We start from the raw sequence: 16,713 nt of genomic DNA, 5'->3' as shown, positions 1-16,713 counted from the left end.
GACAGCTGGGTAAATGTGTGGAGATATGGCCTTTTAAAATGTTAATGATGGAATCTAGGTGTTGTGTATATGGAGTCCACTATAACATACCTTTGCTCTGCGTTTGAACCTATTTGCTGTGAAGTGTTGGCTTTGGAAACATCCTGGGCCTTTGAAGGATGAGTAGGGACTTGTAATATGGAAAAGGATATTGCATATAGGTGGTGCAAGGCCCCTGAGCAGTGGGGGACAAGGCCTGAGATTATTCGCACTCTAACTAGTCTAAAGCATGTTTGGAAAAGGCTCACAAGCTCTAGAAAGTGATATCACAAGCTTCTGCAGAAGCTTCATCTGGGTTAGTTTCTGTATACACTGAGCTTCCCACAGGGCAGGTCTGGCACACCTCTTCTCATTGCCCTTAAGCATTAGAGGAGGGGTGCAGAGGGGGACACTACTTAAATAGCTTGAGCTTCATGAATGTAGCTGGAAAGAATGTGACCTACCTGCACTCACCGGTTAATTCTCTCCCAAAGTGCTTAGGAGTGGTTCTTGTTTCAGTCCTGGAGAAAGAGGACAAAAGAGGCCATGTCTGATCTCACGGATTGTCTGTCTGGATGGGAGACCCCTCGTAATGGCCTCATATGATGAGCGTTTTCTTGCAGGGTGATGGGAGGAAGGATGGGTAACCTGGGAATGCCTCTGTTCCCTGCTTTGTGTGTCTGACCACATTGGACAGCCAGTGGCACATGGTTACTGGGCTGATGGCCTGTGTACAACTTAGCACAGGGTTTGGGGGCCTCCCCCAGAGATAATGATGGCACCTCCCTTACCATGTATGATCTGATAGCAGAGGCAACTTCACGCCAAACCAGTCAGATGGTGAGTCAACATGGAGAGCAAAACAGATTATGTCTGCTCCAACTACAGCAGTTACTTGTACCAGAATTATTTTTAAAAGGAAGGGATTGTAAGGCTGAACTGTGCTTCCTCCCTGCCTCTTCACTCACTGAGTCACCAGGTTTTTCAGTGTTCAGGCAGATGGTGATAGCATCTCACCACAGCCTCAGCCCTATGTGGCCATGGGGTCTTGGACCCATTCCCATAGGTAGTTTCTGAAATCAGGAAGGCTGTGGGACTAGTTACAGAACTACCAGCTTCTGCCTCTCAGGCCTGGCTGCCAAGGAACCTGGTGAGGAGTTCAGGCAGGTGTCTGGGGAGTTCTATCAGCATGTTTATATGAGTTTGAGGGTTTGTTTGTTTGTTTGTTTTTTGCCACATCAGGCAATGCTCTGGCTCTACACTAAGGAATCACTCCTGGCAGTTTTCAGTAGATGCCAGAAAGCACTCTACCCCTGTACTCTCACTCTGGGCCCTCATTTCTTGAGTTTCTATCAGGCTGTCTTCTGTATGAGGGAAGGTCAGTGGCAATTAAGTCATATAGAAACAAGGGCTGGTCTTCAGGGGCTCATAGCCTCCAGGAAGGAGAAGATCCCAGTGGTGCCTGGGACTTCCTCACAGTCTTTGGCCAGCCAGGGAGTCTTCTGTGAACTGAACCTCTGAGACCTCAGCAAGTTGACAGGCATGCCACCAGAGTACTCCTAATGCTATCATGAAACATGCTGGTGTGGTGGCAGCAATACAATGATGCTATCTTTTTTGAAAGAAGGCACTAAAGATTGACATAGGAACTCATGCATTCACGGCATGCATGAGCTGCATCTCAGCCCTAAATTAATAAACTGATACATCCTTTTGGACTGTTTTATCATCACCATTTTTGTATCTGTTTTATTTCAGGGTCATATCTAGTAATCATCATGGACTGCTTTTTATTCATTGCTCCTAGTAGTGCTCAGAGTACTGTGTGTGGAGGATTGAACCCAAACCTTGAGCTCCTACAAGCAAAGCATATGTTTCTGCCCTTTGAGCTATCTACCCAGCCACACATACCAATTAATATTCTAAATGACTGTATTCTTTCACCTAAAAATTCCACTTGTAGGAATGTATCCTGTGGAAGTGCTGGCACAAATGCTCAAGCATTTAAATATACAAATGTTCGTCACTTCTTTATTTGCATGGATCAGAAAAGAGTAACCACTACTTCAATGCCAGCTGATAGAAAACTGGCAACTGAGGGCCTGAGTGATAGCACAGTGTTTGCCTTGCACACAGCCTACCCTGTTTCGATCTCCAGCATCCCATATGGTTCCCTAAGTGCCAAAAGTAAAGCCTAAGCACAAATCCAGGAGTAACAGAGAAATCTATATTATGATACATAAAAAGGGATGAGGCAATCTGAAGGAGTGATGGCAGAGGTACCTAGAATGTTTTGTTGAGAAAAGATAAGTTATTGGGGTTAAAGAGATAGTATAGTAGATAGGTTTCTTTCTTTTTTTTTTTTTTTGTTTTTGTTTTTGTTTTTGGGCCACACCCGGTGGTGCTCAGGGGTTACTCCTGGCTATCTGCTCAGAAATAGCTCCTGGCAGGCACAGGGGACCATATGGGACACCGGGATTCGAACCAACCACCTTTGGTCCTGTATCGGCTGCTTGCAAGGCAAACGCCGCTGTGCTATCTCTCCGGGCCCAGTAGATAGGTTTCTTGCTTTGCACACAGCTAACCATAGTTCAATCCCAGGAATCACATATGGTCTCATGAGCTCAAAGCCAGGAATAAGCCCTGAGCGCTGCCAGGAATGACCCAACAATGAAAAAAGAAGTTATAAAAAGAATCATGTATCAAATATTTTTAAACAATTTGTATAAATGTATAGGGAAGAACATGCAGGTTTGGATGTTTGTCTCTGTGGAAAAAGAATTCATTTGCACTATGCTATGGGAGAAGACAGAAGGAAGGAGCCTGCAACTTTGCATCCTGCTCATGGCTGGCCTGTGTTCTTTTTGTGACTTTTAAGAGCCAGTATACATTTTCACAAAGAAGGTAAAATATGGCATAAAGCATCCTGAGCAGGCTATAGCCAAAGGCACATGTATTCCCTAGGAGCTGAACCGGACCTGCCGAGCCATGCAGCAGCGCATCGTGGAGCTCATCTCCCGAGTGTCTAATGAGGAGGTCACAGAGGAGCTGCTACACGTCAACGATGACCTCAACAATGTCTTCCTCCGCTATGAGAGGTGGGAGCCCACTTTTTCTTTCTTTCTCTCCTTGGAGAAATGGTTGCCATAACAGAGGGGTTTCTTTTGTAAGCAAAGGCAAGGCAAGGCGGTAGGAGATGAAGGGGAGGGGAATAGGGAGAGAGGGATGGGGAGAAAGAGGGGGAGAGAGGAGAGAGGGGGGGGAGGAGAGAGAGAGAGAGAGAGAGAGAGAGAGAGAGAGAGAGAGAGAGAGAGAGAGAGAGAGAGAGAGAGAGAGAGAGAGAGAGAGAGAGGGAGAGAGAGAGAGATTAGAGGTGGAAAATGCTCATCAGAGATGCTAATTTGTTCCCCAATGACAGGGGAAAATGCCTCTTGTTCTCCTGGGAATGGAGCTGCAGGAAGTTGCTCTGCAGATTAGGCTCTGCCCTTTGTAAGCCTTCCTCCCTCACTATCCTAAGTCCCTGAAAGGGGAAATTTGAGGGGCTTGTGAGCCCTGGAGCTTTCGCACCTGCTCCTTTGAAGATCCTTTGAATTAGAAAAGGATTAAAGGGGGAGAAAATTCTACTAAGGAAAAAAAGATTTCCTCTTTGCCATCTTTACAAAAAAAAAGAAAAAAGAAGAAGAAAGTGCTGCCTCCCTTTGCCAATGTCAGAGTCTAGAGGTCTTAGAGGAGCAGGCAGGGGCTGAAGATCTGGCATGCTGCCCCCCCCCCCCACACACACACACTCAGTTTTTTTTCTGCATATTTTTAGATTTGAGGTAACAAACTTGCAAAGTCACACACACAGACCCTCAGTTCATATACACCTTTTCCTTTTCCAAAGCCTTTCTGGGGAGCTTGAGTAAAAATATCTTATTCAGAGATACTTTTCCCTAGGAGGCATACTGGGAGGCCTGGTTCTCCAGCATTGCCCTGCTGGTATGCTTGAGCTCCCTTCCCTGGAGACTAGGGGTTTAGTCCTTCTGTTGGCTCAAGGCCCGTAATCTGCATCATTTAGGGATAATGTGACACAAATAGCAACTAGGGATTGTGTCTTTCTGTGGTTGTCACAGGGCTGTACTTTGTCTCAGCTTCAGTTGTGGCTATAGAGATGCAGACCTGTTCTGATGGAGGAGGAGCCCTCCAAAGTAAGAATAGGAGGTCCTCATATCACATGTCCCTCCCCTGTGTGTAAGGTGGAGCAGAACTAAGTCCCAGACTTGGTTCCAATTGTTCTCTCTCTCTATCTCTGTCTCTGTGTCTCTCTCTGTCTGTGTCTCTCTCTGTCTCTCTCTGTCTCTGTCTCTCTTCTCTCTGTCTCTGTCTGCCTCTCTCTCTCTCTCTCTCTCTCTCTCTCTCTCTCTTTCTCTCTCTCTCTTTCTCTTTCTCTCTCGGTTTGCTTTTTTGGAGCCATACCCAGGGTGCTCAGGGTGTATTTCTGGTTCTGTACTAAGGGATCACTCCAGGCAGGCTCAGGAGACCATATGGAATACTGGGATCAAACGCAAGTGGTGCATGCAGGGCAAGTACCCTACCCATTGTACTATTGCTCCAGCAGCCCCCATTCTCCATACCAGTCCCTTGGTCCTGCCACTTGGTCCCAGATTTTCCACTTTAAATGGCTTTTCCTTTTCTCTTTGTTGTTGGAATGGGGGAAATTACTAGTTTAAAGCTTCTAAATAAGAAACTGACACACCTCACAATTGCTTTTCTGCTTCCTATCTGGTATAAGATTGACTTGGGTCTGGAAGAGGAGAGGCTTCTCTATATTTGCTTCAGGCCCCACCTTTGTACCAAATGACCAGAGGAAACATGCTTGGAACCCCTTATGAGTGGGTCTAACTCCTTTGGTGGCTTTCCCTGGGCTGCCCTGTACACGTCCCACTCACTTTCCTCCAGCAATAGATCTGGGAACATATAACAACAGTTACTCCCCAGCACAGCTTTATGGAAGAGGGAGGGCAGCCTCTAGAGATAAAGAGGGGCTCTCTGGGTCTGAATCTGTTGCAGAGTGATGGGAGTTGCTTATGATAGCTGCCTGGATGTGCCTGGAAGAGTCGCACATCTAGAGGAGAAGCCTCCTTCTGTAGAGTAAGGTGAAGGTCTATGTGCGCAGTCTACTCCCCCAAAAGGCCTGATTGGTCCTTCTTTGCCAGCCTCTGTCTCTGCTGCCTCCTCAGGCCCTCAGTCCTGAAAGCTGCTCATGGAACCAGTGAGTGTACTACTGGTGCCACATCCTAGGAATTCCTCCCCTTTACTCTGCCTTTTTCCCCCTTAGGTTCGAACGATTCAGATCCGGCAGATCTGTTCAAAATGCTAGTAATGGGGTAAGTATTTTTTCAGATTTTCCTCTTTCACAGAGGCCAGGAATCCTGTCTCACTTGGACCTCATCTCTACCGCCCCCTCCCAGTGTTAGAATATTTGGGTAATTAAAGAACAAGTTTTGTTGGGAGGCTGAGGAAGAACCCCCTGCATGTCCCAGGAGAGGGCAGCAAAGAAGCCCTCAATTAGAACTCTCAGGGTGTCCCATCAATGTCCTGTACTTCAGCACTCCTCTTTCAAAGAATGGTGTCGGGGGCGGGGGGGGGGCGGACTGGCAGCAGGGGTTCACCTAACAGGGCCCACTGTGGAACCCCCAAATTGGGGTTTGGGAGGGTGCACTTGGACCTTGAGTCTTTCCTCCAGAACCTCCGTGGTGCCTATTATCTGAACTCAGACCCATCACAAAGACACTGGTACTCATCATCATCTCACACTCTGACAGGTACTGAATGAAGTGACGGAGGACAACTTAATAGACTTGGGGCCAGGGTCTCCAGCTGTTGTAAGCCCAATGGTGGGGAACACAGCTCCACCTTCTTCCCTCTCCTCCCAGCTTGCAGGCTTGGGTGAGTATTGACTTGGGGGGAGGGACGAAATTCTTCTTTTGTAGGCTACTTCTTGAATATGAATCTGTTTTAGGGTCCCTTTCTCTTACTGTTTTTATTTTTCATTTTCTCCTCCCCATTTTTTGTTGTAATAAACAAGGACCACACCTATTTGTTTGTGTTTCTTGTACACTTTGGTTGTGATGTTTCACACACACAAACACACTTTGCTATGGTGCCAGGAGCTCTAAATAGTAGCTGCCAGGGTCACACCTGGCATATATAGCAGGTTCAGGGCTTAAACTCATGTCCTTGTGTCTGCAAGGCAGGGATTCAGCTGCTGAGCTGTTCTCAGAAGTCTCCATCTGTCTTTATTGTGAACTTAAAGATACTTTTGAAGAATCCATAAGAAAATAGACTACTTGAGTCAGAACATATATTCCACCTTCAGTTCATAACCTCTTTCCCTTAATTTCAAATAGTAGAAAATCAGGAATCACTCCTAGCATGCGTGGGGAACCATATGGGATGCTGGGGATTGAACCTGGGTTGAACACATGCAAGGCAAGTGCCTTACCCGCTATGCTATTGCTCGACCCCTGGAAGTTGCTTTTTAAGAAAAGTGTTAATATCTGGAATATTTTCTTTCAGTATCAACTCAGCCAAACATGGTCTATGGTTGAATGAACACTGAAATCATACCAGGATTTGAAAGATGAGTCTGCGATTGGTTCTATTTTTAAAATTTTTAAAATTTATTTATTTTATTGTTTGATTGATTGGCTTTGGGGCCACACCCAGTGGTGCCTGGGATCACTCCTGGCTTTGCACTCAGATATAGCCCCTGGCAGGCTGGGGGAGCATATGGGATACTGGAAATCAAACCGGGTCCCTTCCGGGTTAGCCACATGCACGGCAAACACTCTACCGCTGTGCTCTCTCTCCGGCCCCTGTGATTGATTCTTGATTTGTGCCAGGGTTATGACTGACATATTTGCTCTCCTTGAACAAATATAAACCTGAAGTATTCCTTTATCTGAAACCTGGAAAAAAAATCTCACCACTTTCTTCATGGTTTGTTGTTTAAACGAGGATATGGATATATAGCACAAGATTTAAGGTGCTTTCCTTGTGCCTCACCAAACCCAGCTTGATCCTTACACCCTGAGCACTGCTAGGAGTGATCCCTGAACACAGACCCAGAATAGGCCCAAAGCAAAAACAAACAAACAAAACTAAAAAGAGTGCATAGAAGTGTGCTGGATCATACAAATCATACAAACATGAAATTATAGAGCTAAAGTCATTAATGATCTCCTCAAAATTTATTTTCTGTTGTTCCTTTATTTTTTCTTAATATCTATCTTTATACCTTTATTTCAGCTCAATTTTATTGATCTTTAATTTAGTGGTCTGTCAGTTGCTACAATTCTAGTTTCTCATTATCTTGTATATCTTGTATATCTATAGTTATTGTTTCTCTCACAGAACAGATTTCTCTGCCTTCAATTCATGTGGCACATGGCTATCAGATTTAATACCTAACATCTAAATTGAATTCTGCTATGTCCTGTCTTTTTAAAGATCTAGTGTTTTCTCTACTCACTCCTTGATCTGACATTGGAGCTGCTTACCAGTCATATTCAGCCACCTATCTCTCTCTTTCTTTCTCTCTCTCCCTCTCTCCTCTCTCTTTTTCCTCTCTCTTTCTCTTTCTCAGCTGTTCTGAATACACATCTGGGTCTTCCAATCTCTTGCCTTTGTACCTACATCTTATGCCCTCTTCCCATAGCATGCTCCATGAAAGGAAGACCTGTTATTGCGACAATTGAGTCTTCCCTGATAGCTCAAGTTCAAACTCTTGCCTCCCACTTACCCTATGCATTCCTGAGGCCAAATTTAACGTGTTTTGTTCAGAATATAGCTCTAAATATGAGGGCTGGGGCATACTCTCAACACTTTTGTAACTGAATACATGATGGGATCCTTAGATGCTGTTATGGAGCTTGTGAAGTCAGGGCATGATGGGAAATCTGCAGGTGTCTACTCTGCTCCCGACCTCTTACTGCCAATAATCAGTCCTCCAGACATAAGGATTCTTCCGCCACCCCTTGAGCAGCTTAGGGAGTCAGTAATACTTCTCTCCTCCATGTGGACCCCACAATGGCTCCTGCTGCTTGTGGAAGGCTAGGAGTGTTCAGGAAAGTCCCTCTGTGTCCCTGCCTCCCTGGTCCCTCCCAAAGAACTGTGTTTGGCACCCTAATTTGCAGGCCCTTCATTAAGTCCACAATCCCCATTCTAGTCTCATTCTCTCCTGTGTTTTATTATTATAGACCTGGGCACAGACAGTGTCAGTGGCACTCTGAGTTCGCTCCAACAATGTAATTCCCGTGACGGCTTTGACATGTTTGCCCAGACAAGAGGGAATTCCTTGGCTGAGCAGCGAAAGACGTATGTGGGGACCCTTGCTCTGACTCTTTGAAGATATGGGGAGGGGGCAGGGGTTGTGGGGAGGAATTGATCGAGGCTTAGTAACAGGCCAACACAGAGATCTTTTATTTACCAGGTCCAAAAACACTAAGAGCTTTACCATAATGTAATGAGAATTTGGCTATAAATTTGGCTATAAATCCAGATATCCTCACCCTCACCTTACCTTCTTGTGGTCGATTGGAGTTGCTTTTCTCCTGCTATCACACAGGAGTACACACTGCTTCATACTCTGCATCTGTAGCTGCAGAAATGACCTTATTTATGGAGGACCTAGGAGGGAAGGTCTTTAGCCAGTCAGGCACTGAAATTGGTTCCTGGAGGCATGGTTTTCCTGCCCAGAGGGGCAAGCACGGATTTCCCTGACAGAAACCTTGGCCAGAATGAGACATGTGGAACCAAAGGAGTTAGATTACCCTTTGCAACTAAGGAAGACTTCAGACCATGTTTTTGAGCATGCTCAGCCTAAAGGCAGATAAGGAACACTTGCCCTTACCTTGCCTACCTCTCCATGCATCTCAATTTCTGAGTCCCTTGCTCAGGAATCAGTGGGTTGACCAGAAACCCAAGATTCTAGGCATGCTTGCTTTACAGGCAAAGTTGATTGCTTTGAAAACAGATCAGCAGAATATGTCAGGATCAGAGAAAGGCAGTCCCCCTAAATAGTGACAGGCATTCATCCCTGGCGGCGCTCAGGGGTTACTCCTGGCTCTGTGCTCAAAAAGATTGCTCCTGGCAGGCACGGGGACCATATGGGATGCCAGAATTCGAACCAGAGATTCGAACCACCGTCGGTCCTGGGTTGGCAGCTTGCAAGGCAAACACCCTACCACTGTGCTATCTCTCTGGCCCCAGGCTTCTGCTTTTTTAAATAGGAATTACTATTTCTTGGGGCTGGAGCTGTGGCACAGTGGTAGGGTGTTTTCCTTGCACGCAACTGACCCAGGATGGACCATGGTTTGATCCCCCGGTGTCCCATATGGTCCCCCAAGCCAGGAGCAATTTCCAAGCACATAGCCAGGAGTAACCCCTGAGCGTCACCGGTGTGACCCCCCCCCCAAAAAAAAAAGGAATTACTATTTTTTTGCAATTATGTTTCTCCTTCCTCTATTTGGGGAAACGTTAACATCTTGTCACTGAGCTTTAGAAATCCCCAGTAACGGGCCTGGAGAGATAGCACAGCGGCGTTTGCCTTGCAAGCAGCCGATCCAGGACCAAAGGTAGTTGGTTCGAATCCCGGTGTCCCATATGGTCCCCCGTGCCTGCCAGGAGCTATTTCTGAGCAGACAGCCAGGAGTAACCCCTGAGCAACGCCGGGTGTGGCCCAAAAAACAAAAAACAAAAAAAAAAAAAAAAGAAATCCCCAGTAACATTGTTCAAGTGAAGGCCATTGAGGATCTTGTGTCCCAGACCCAGAGGAAGGGGATGGCTGAGCCAGTGACAAAACTCTGGGCTCCTAGCTTCTGCTGCTCTTAGACAAGCTACACTAGCCTTAGACTGCCTAAATGCCAAGGGCCTGAGAAATGTCTTTCCAAGTATGAGAGAGAAGGGTTCCTGGAGAGAAAGTGAAGACAGGTCACCAACCTACTTTCTTGACCACTGATTCAACCTGTGCTGCTTTGTCTCCAGGGTGACCTATGAGGACCCCCAGGCTGTTGGAGGACTGGCTACTGCTCTAGACAGTCGGAAGCAAAGCTCTGAAGTGGTAAGTCTTGAACCCTGTTTTTCTGCCTGGAGTCCTTTCCTAGGAAAGATGGGCAGTTTGGTAAAGCTAACTGGATTACTGAGCAGAAGCTGCAGAAAGGGCAAATCAGTTTGGGAACACTGTATTATCTCCCCAACTCTTCATCCCACTGGAGTAGGGACACCCTGTTTCAGCCTTCCTGTGCCCAGGAAAGCCAATGAGCAGATAGCAAGAAGAATCTACTCCTAGGAGGTCTGGCCTCTGACTCCCTGTTCTTCCTGCTGGAAACCCAGAGTGTATAGGCTACAGATTCCTGGAATGATGGACTGGATCACATCAGACCAAATAGTGACTCTACAGGGAAAATACTAGCATGAACCATTTCTACTGATCATTTGGGGCAAAGCAGTTCCAACCCTGTTAGGTTGTTAGTCAGGAATTGATCGGGCTCTGAGGCTGGAGTGATGGGAGGAGTAGCTAGGTGGTATTTAGGAAGGTGTTCTGTGAAGCTGTCTTAGGAAGGAGCAGTTTCAAAGACAAAGAAGTATGAGCTGGAGAGATAGTACAGTGGCAGGGCACTTGCTTTGCATACAGCTGACCCTAATTCCATCCCTGGCATCCCAAATGGACCCCCTCTAAGCACTGCCAGGTGTGATTCATGAATCACTCCTGCAGAGCCAGGAATAAGCTGAACATCAGTGTGTCCCACCCCACCCCCAAAGGAAAGGCAGAGAGATGTGTTGAAGTGGAGGAGGATAGCACTTGGTAGAAACCCCAAACATAGCCATGGTTTCAAGAGGATCTGAGATCACCCAGGAGGGAATGCTTCTTGGGAGATTGTTCCTCCTCTTGTCTAGGAGATACATGGCAGTGTGAAGTAAGGAGTGTCTGCAGCGGTAGGGAAAGGGTCGCTGTTGGGACAACAGCCTTATCACACCTGGAACCCCTTTCAGGGTCCCTGTGCTAGACTGAAAGAGGCAGTTCTCACAGGGATATTGACTTTCTGAGTGCTAATTCTTAGCTCTGCCAGTAGCTACTCAAATGGGTGTGGGCCAGAGAGGACTCTGAAAGGTCTCCGACAGGACTTCTTTCCTATCAGAAAGAAGACTTCTCTCCTGTCTTTCCTGGGGGCTGTGACTCAGTGTGTCCTTGCTGAGAGGGCTGTACCTCTATCTGCACTGGCCACTAGGTGGGGGGGCAAAGAAAAACCAGTGGTGTTGCCTTGGGCTCTTAGCACCCTGCACCTCTTTAGGAGGCTGGCAGTGCCTCCTAAACTACCTCCCCCACTGAAGACAAGACTGGGACTCCCCCAACTATATGCAGTGGTCTTTCTTGCCCTTTACTTAGAATGCCCTCCCACCTAATAGGTGTTGAGTGGGGTGGGGAAAAGGCAGGACATGTTAGGGAGATTGACTGGTGAGGATGAATTGAATTCTCCTGAGCAAGACAAGGAATGGGATGAGAGTCAGTCTGACATAGTTTGCTTGTACCTACTCTGCCTCCTGTCCAAGCTGGGCATATCCTATTGCACTCTGCCCTTATCAGTATATCCAGGCTGGGTCCAAGCCCAGGAGATGTGGCTGGCTTCCTGCCCTTTAGCCTTTGGGTGCGTGGCTTGGCCCTTTTCCCTGTATTCAAAGGTCTTGATGACTCCAACAAATTTTTCACTTGGTGATAAGTAGATGGCTTTTCGAATTTACTGCCCCTACAGGGCAATGGGTTAGGGAATAAGGGTTCGTGTGTGTGTGTGTGTGTGTGTGTGTGTGTGTGTGTGTGTGTGTGTGAATGAGTTTGTGTGTTTGTATCTGTGTGTATAAATGTCTGTGTCTGTGCAGATATGTGGCTCTGTGTTCATCTGTGTTTGTATCAGTGTATTTTTGAATTTTTATCTGTTTATGTCTCTGTATATCTGTGTGTCTATGTGCATTTATATGTCTATAGGTAGTCTGTATACACACACTCTTAATCACGTGCCCCTTCCAGCTTTGTTTCATATCCTGAATCACACTGACCCAGACTGAAAACAGGGCCAAGGAAGAAAATAAGAAAGCAATAAAAGGGCCCGGAGAGATAGCACAGCGGTGTTTGCCTTGCAAGCAGCCGATCCAGAACCTAAGGTGGTTGGTTTGAATCCCAGTGTCCCATATGGTCCCCCGTGCCTGCCAGGAGCTATTTCTGAGCAGACAGCCAGGAGTAACCCCTGAGCACTGTCGGGTGTGACCCAAAAAACAAAAAACAAAACAAAAAAAAAAGAAAGAAAGCAATAAAAGCGGAGGGAAACTTGGAAAACCACACCTCCTGCATGTAATCAAATCAGAAGTCTTAACTTTTAAGTCCTTTCAGAATTTATAAAAAGGCAGTATGCCAAAATTTGACAGTCCATTGAGAGTTTAGAGAAACAGCACATAGATAATTGATAAAGAGGAAAAGAGTAGAGGGAGAGAGAGAGAGATGAGTTAAAAAAAAAGGACAGGAATGTTACACTGCTGAAGGGGGGTGTTCCGTTTGTGACTGTAACCCAACTATGATCATGTTACTTAAATAAAAAAATATATTTAAAAAATAAAAGGACAAATATTTTTGTGAAAAACTGGTTCTTTAAAAAGAACCAACCTCAGAGATGCTGCATAGGTTGGCTTCCTACAGTTTCACTCACAGTATCTGAATATCAGGGAGTGGATGACAAGAGAACATATTCTCGTTCAGGATTCTTGTTACTAAACTTCTTTTTTCTTTCCAGGCAGGTAAGGGGAACATGCTGGATGGGTAGAGGGATGGGAGCTGGGCATGGGGGTGGTATGGGCCACAGATCCCATTTTCCTTATCTGACAAGCAGTCAGCTCTCAACAGTAGCTTTTCTGCTTCCACAATATGTACCGTTACTGTCTTTATTATGGGTCTTGCTGTGACTTTTCTTTCTGGGACTTTTCCATTCTCAATTCAGAAGAGAGGTAAAGGTGGGGACTCTGACCTGGAGCCCATAGACAGCTGGCTCATAACCCAAGGAATGGTGAGAAGTCACCAGCTGAGTCAAGTCCCCTGTCCACCCCAGCGCTTTCTTGTGTCACCTGCTGTGCCCTTGTGAGTCAGACAGTACAAGGCATTCTCTCCTTCTGTGTGCCAAATTTCCCCTTATTTTTATATAGTCTTCTTACATCACAGACTTCCAACCTGAGAAACACCTTCTCTCAGATTTCTTGTTGAGGTCCATGCCCCTGAGCCTTACCCTCACAAACTATCTGAAACATTTGCAGAGTGAGGGAGGGCCTCTTTCCTCCTTTTACTGTCTCTGGAGCTCTGGGCAGCATTCACTTTTCCAGGACGAGCACAAGGAACTGTGGCTGTTGCTTGGGAGGCAGGACCATCTCTAAAAGAATGGACTCCACCATCTGCCCAGCAGGAGAAGCCTCCTCAGCCCAGGGCCTGTGAACTCAACAACCTTCAGTTCTGGGTTTTAGAATATCCTTTTCCTGAGACCCCAGTCTTCTCCCAGAGGATATGAGACCTCTTAAAGAAACACACACACAAACACAGTAGGAACAGAATGAAATGAAGCCTAAGGTCTTTAATACCAATGCAGCTAGTTCCCAGTCAGGGAACCCTGAATCTAGTACAGAGAGGGGGTGACCTTACTTGAGGCAGCTGCCTTGGAGTGATTTCCCCTCTAATGAGACCATAGCCCTGAGTGTCCCTAACTTCAGGCCCACAGGCCTGCATGTCTGGAGGGGACAGGGCAGGAAAGGTAATCAAAGCTGAGAAAAGTGGAACTCTGGGGTTGGGGATAAGACCCTCCAATATAGAAGCCTGAGTCCTCCATGAATGCTGCACCAGACTGAGGACTGATGCAGGCTGGATACACACTGAGGTGGATCCTGAATGTCTGAGCCCACAGGCAGCTGGGAGGTTGCCTTCCTGAGAAGGCATGACCAGCATGCAAGCTCTTGGGGCTCCTAGTGCCATCAGAAGGGGTAAGGGGCAACTCTCATCTTAACTGTCATGGAGCTGTGACCTCAATACCCCATGCTCAGGTGGGAGTGGTCTCCTGCTTCCTGTCATCCAGCAGGACCTCTATCTCACAGTGATTCTGCACCAGACCTTAAAGCCATGTTTATAGGCATGAGCTGCCTGCCTGAGCCCCTCAGATGCTGCTTTGGAGATAGGATGGGGCTGGGTGTTCCTAGAGCCAGAATCCTGGATTTTCATCATTGTTCAAACTGGAAGGTTGCAACCAAGTGTCCTTGTGACTGTTAGTCCTGCAAAAAGAATACTGTCCACACAGATAACCCTCAGTGTAGACATGGCAGTTGGTGATGGTGCCTGCCTCGTCCCCTCAGGCTGTTCTGTCCCACTGCCCTGTCCCACTGAGAGCTCCAGTCTCTGACTTCCAAAAAGAAGCCCAACTAACCTCTAACCTGGTATCTCACCTGCCTGACCACTGTGTTTTGCCTTTTAAACAGTGTCTATTAACTGCTTTGCCTAATTTATCAGAGCATAGATACCCCAGTCTTTACAAACCTCCAAGTACAGATTCTTTACTTGGAAACTTTTTGAACTCTTAGTTTGAGAGTCTTAAGACTTTTCTCAGGATGGGGGCAGTGGAGTAGGAATAGGGTGGAAAGAGTCCTTGGAGGATATCCTTGCGTCTCTGGAAATAGCACACTGAGTGACAGAAAGCACTCTCATGGTGCTGGGAGTGGAGTGGGGGGTTTCTTTTGGGATCAAGGCTATGGAAGATAGGCCTTTGCCCTCCTGGGACACAATATTGACATGCCCAACATCAGGGCTAATAGGACTAGGTTTATTGTCAGCTGAAGGGAAGGCTGCCTGGAGGTTGTGCTGACCCCTGCCTCCCTGTCTTGTCCTGAAAGCTCTTTGCTTTTCCTACTGCCGATCAGAGAAGGCTGTCTTCCATAATATACCAGCTAGCCTGGGAAATAGGAGCTCATAAAAGTCAGAGCAAGTGAATTGGAGATATTACAGTAGGGAAGGCTTTTGTCTTTCACACAACTAGGTTCCATCCTCCACAACTCATGTTCCTCAACTGGGCCCAGCCAAAAGTGATACCTGAACATTGAGCCAGGAACAAGTCCTGAGCAGCCCTGAGTATGCTCTCACAGACCCACCTCATGCTTGCCAACAGAAGCCACAGAAAGAACAAAAATAGGCATCAGACTATTTCTTCCCTAGGCAGAGGAAGAGGCTCCTGAGCCCTGGGAGTGAGTACTCAACTACTGCAAGCCTGAGACCCCAAAGAGTGCTGGCCAGAACTGAATCTGTGAGATGTCTCTCCCTTGGGCTTGTGACCCCACTGCTTCTTAAGGTCCCTGCCTCTTTCCGTAGCCATGGGAGGCTCGATGGACAGCAGCCAACTCACTCTTTGCAGAGAGCAAGCTCGGCAATAAAGACACCCTTTCATTTTGCCCACTGAGGTGGGCAAGCCTGGTCTGTCCATGGTCTCACCATGGTCTCAGGTGCACAATTCCCCATCCAGCCTTTCTGCCAAGTAAATTAGGTTTAGGTGGCTTATACTGGGTACCTTTATTTTTCACCCTTCAAATCTTCTTCTCCCTTTCTCCTTTCTCCAATTCACATTCCTCTTCAAACACCTGAGACCAGCTTTCAGCTTGGTTTGTTTCCCAAGAAGATACTAGAAATGCTAGCGTGTCAGAACTCTGAGGTGCTTAGGGGTCAGCTGGGCCATCCCTGGTTTGGCAGATAAGAACCCGTTAGCCTCCCAAAGATCTGTGATGTGCCCCAGGACACAGGCAGTGACAGGTCCAGTGCCCTCTTCTCCAAGTAAGACCTTCACTGGATGGGGCACTTCCTCTTCCTCAAGTTTTTATTGCTTCTTCTTGCAGAGTAGTATGTGTTTAGTCTGTCTGATAGCCCCTCATGATTACAAGGAACTTTTACCCTGATATAATACACAAAACATTGATTTATCAGGACAGGAGGCTGCAATAAGTAAGGTATGTGTCCAAACTCAATGCCTATCTGATGTTATATAAACTTTATTGATAACCCACACCCAATGGTCACTAAAGCCAACTTCCACTCCTACCATACCATCAGGAATCTATTCCAATCACCTCTAAATTCTCTGAACTTCTGGCTTAGAAAGCAGAAACAGCAGCCTTGGACTAAAGGATGGGGACTTCTGCCCTGTAAAAGACAAAAACAACCTGCTTGTCACTTTATTTCACAAGGGAAAAAAAACACAAGTGAGGAAACAGGAAAATGAGGCCAAGAATTGCTTGACCCCTGTGCCTGTCTTGCTCTTCCAGAAGCTCTAAAGCTTTCTGGAGCAACAACAGTTTAGGAACAACTGCATGAAACAACAGATCTAGAAAAAAAAAAATTAGTTACTCCAGCCAGGTCTTGCCCCTGGGCCTTTCTTGTCAATTCTGTTTTCCTCCTTGTTCCTCAGCTCTCTGGTCCCATATATATCCACATGCTACTTACATAAAAATGTCTCCCAGAGGGTCTGGAGCAATAGCACAGTGGTTGGATGTTTGCCTTGCACGCAGCTGACCCAGGACAGACCTCGGTTCGATCCCCAGCGTCCCATATGGTCCCCCCAAGCCAGGAGTGATTTCTGAGCATATAGCCAGGAG

General features: G+C 46.7%; 1 protein-coding gene across 3 annotated transcripts in view; it reads left to right on the top strand.

The window, feature by feature from the left end:
* The window catches only part of TOM1L2 (target of myb1 like 2 membrane trafficking protein), a 178,010-nt gene that overhangs the window by 150,542 nt on the left and 10,755 nt on the right, over positions 1-16,713 (top strand). For 2 of the 3 annotated variants that reach the window (XM_049776875.1, XM_049776874.1), the window contains exons 8-12: positions 2,983-3,116; positions 5,336-5,384; positions 5,823-5,946; positions 8,259-8,376; positions 10,045-10,120. In XM_049776875.1, the coding sequence (XP_049632832.1) occupies positions 2,983-3,116; positions 5,336-5,384; positions 5,823-5,946; positions 8,259-8,376; positions 10,045-10,120 (501 nt within the window). Of the gene's footprint in view, positions 1-2,982; positions 3,117-5,335; positions 5,385-5,822; positions 5,947-8,258; positions 8,377-10,044; positions 10,121-13,043; positions 13,110-16,713 lie in introns of all 3 variants that reach the window. The other variant, XM_049776873.1, reaches the window with a different exon arrangement.

Source organism: Suncus etruscus, chromosome 7 (assembly GCF_024139225.1).
Source record: "Suncus etruscus isolate mSunEtr1 chromosome 7, mSunEtr1.pri.cur, whole genome shotgun sequence".
Classification (NCBI taxonomy): Eukaryota; Metazoa; Chordata; class Mammalia; order Eulipotyphla; family Soricidae; genus Suncus; species Suncus etruscus.
The sequence above is the reverse complement of the archived record's forward strand: the minus strand, read 5'-3'. Positions and strand labels throughout refer to the sequence as shown.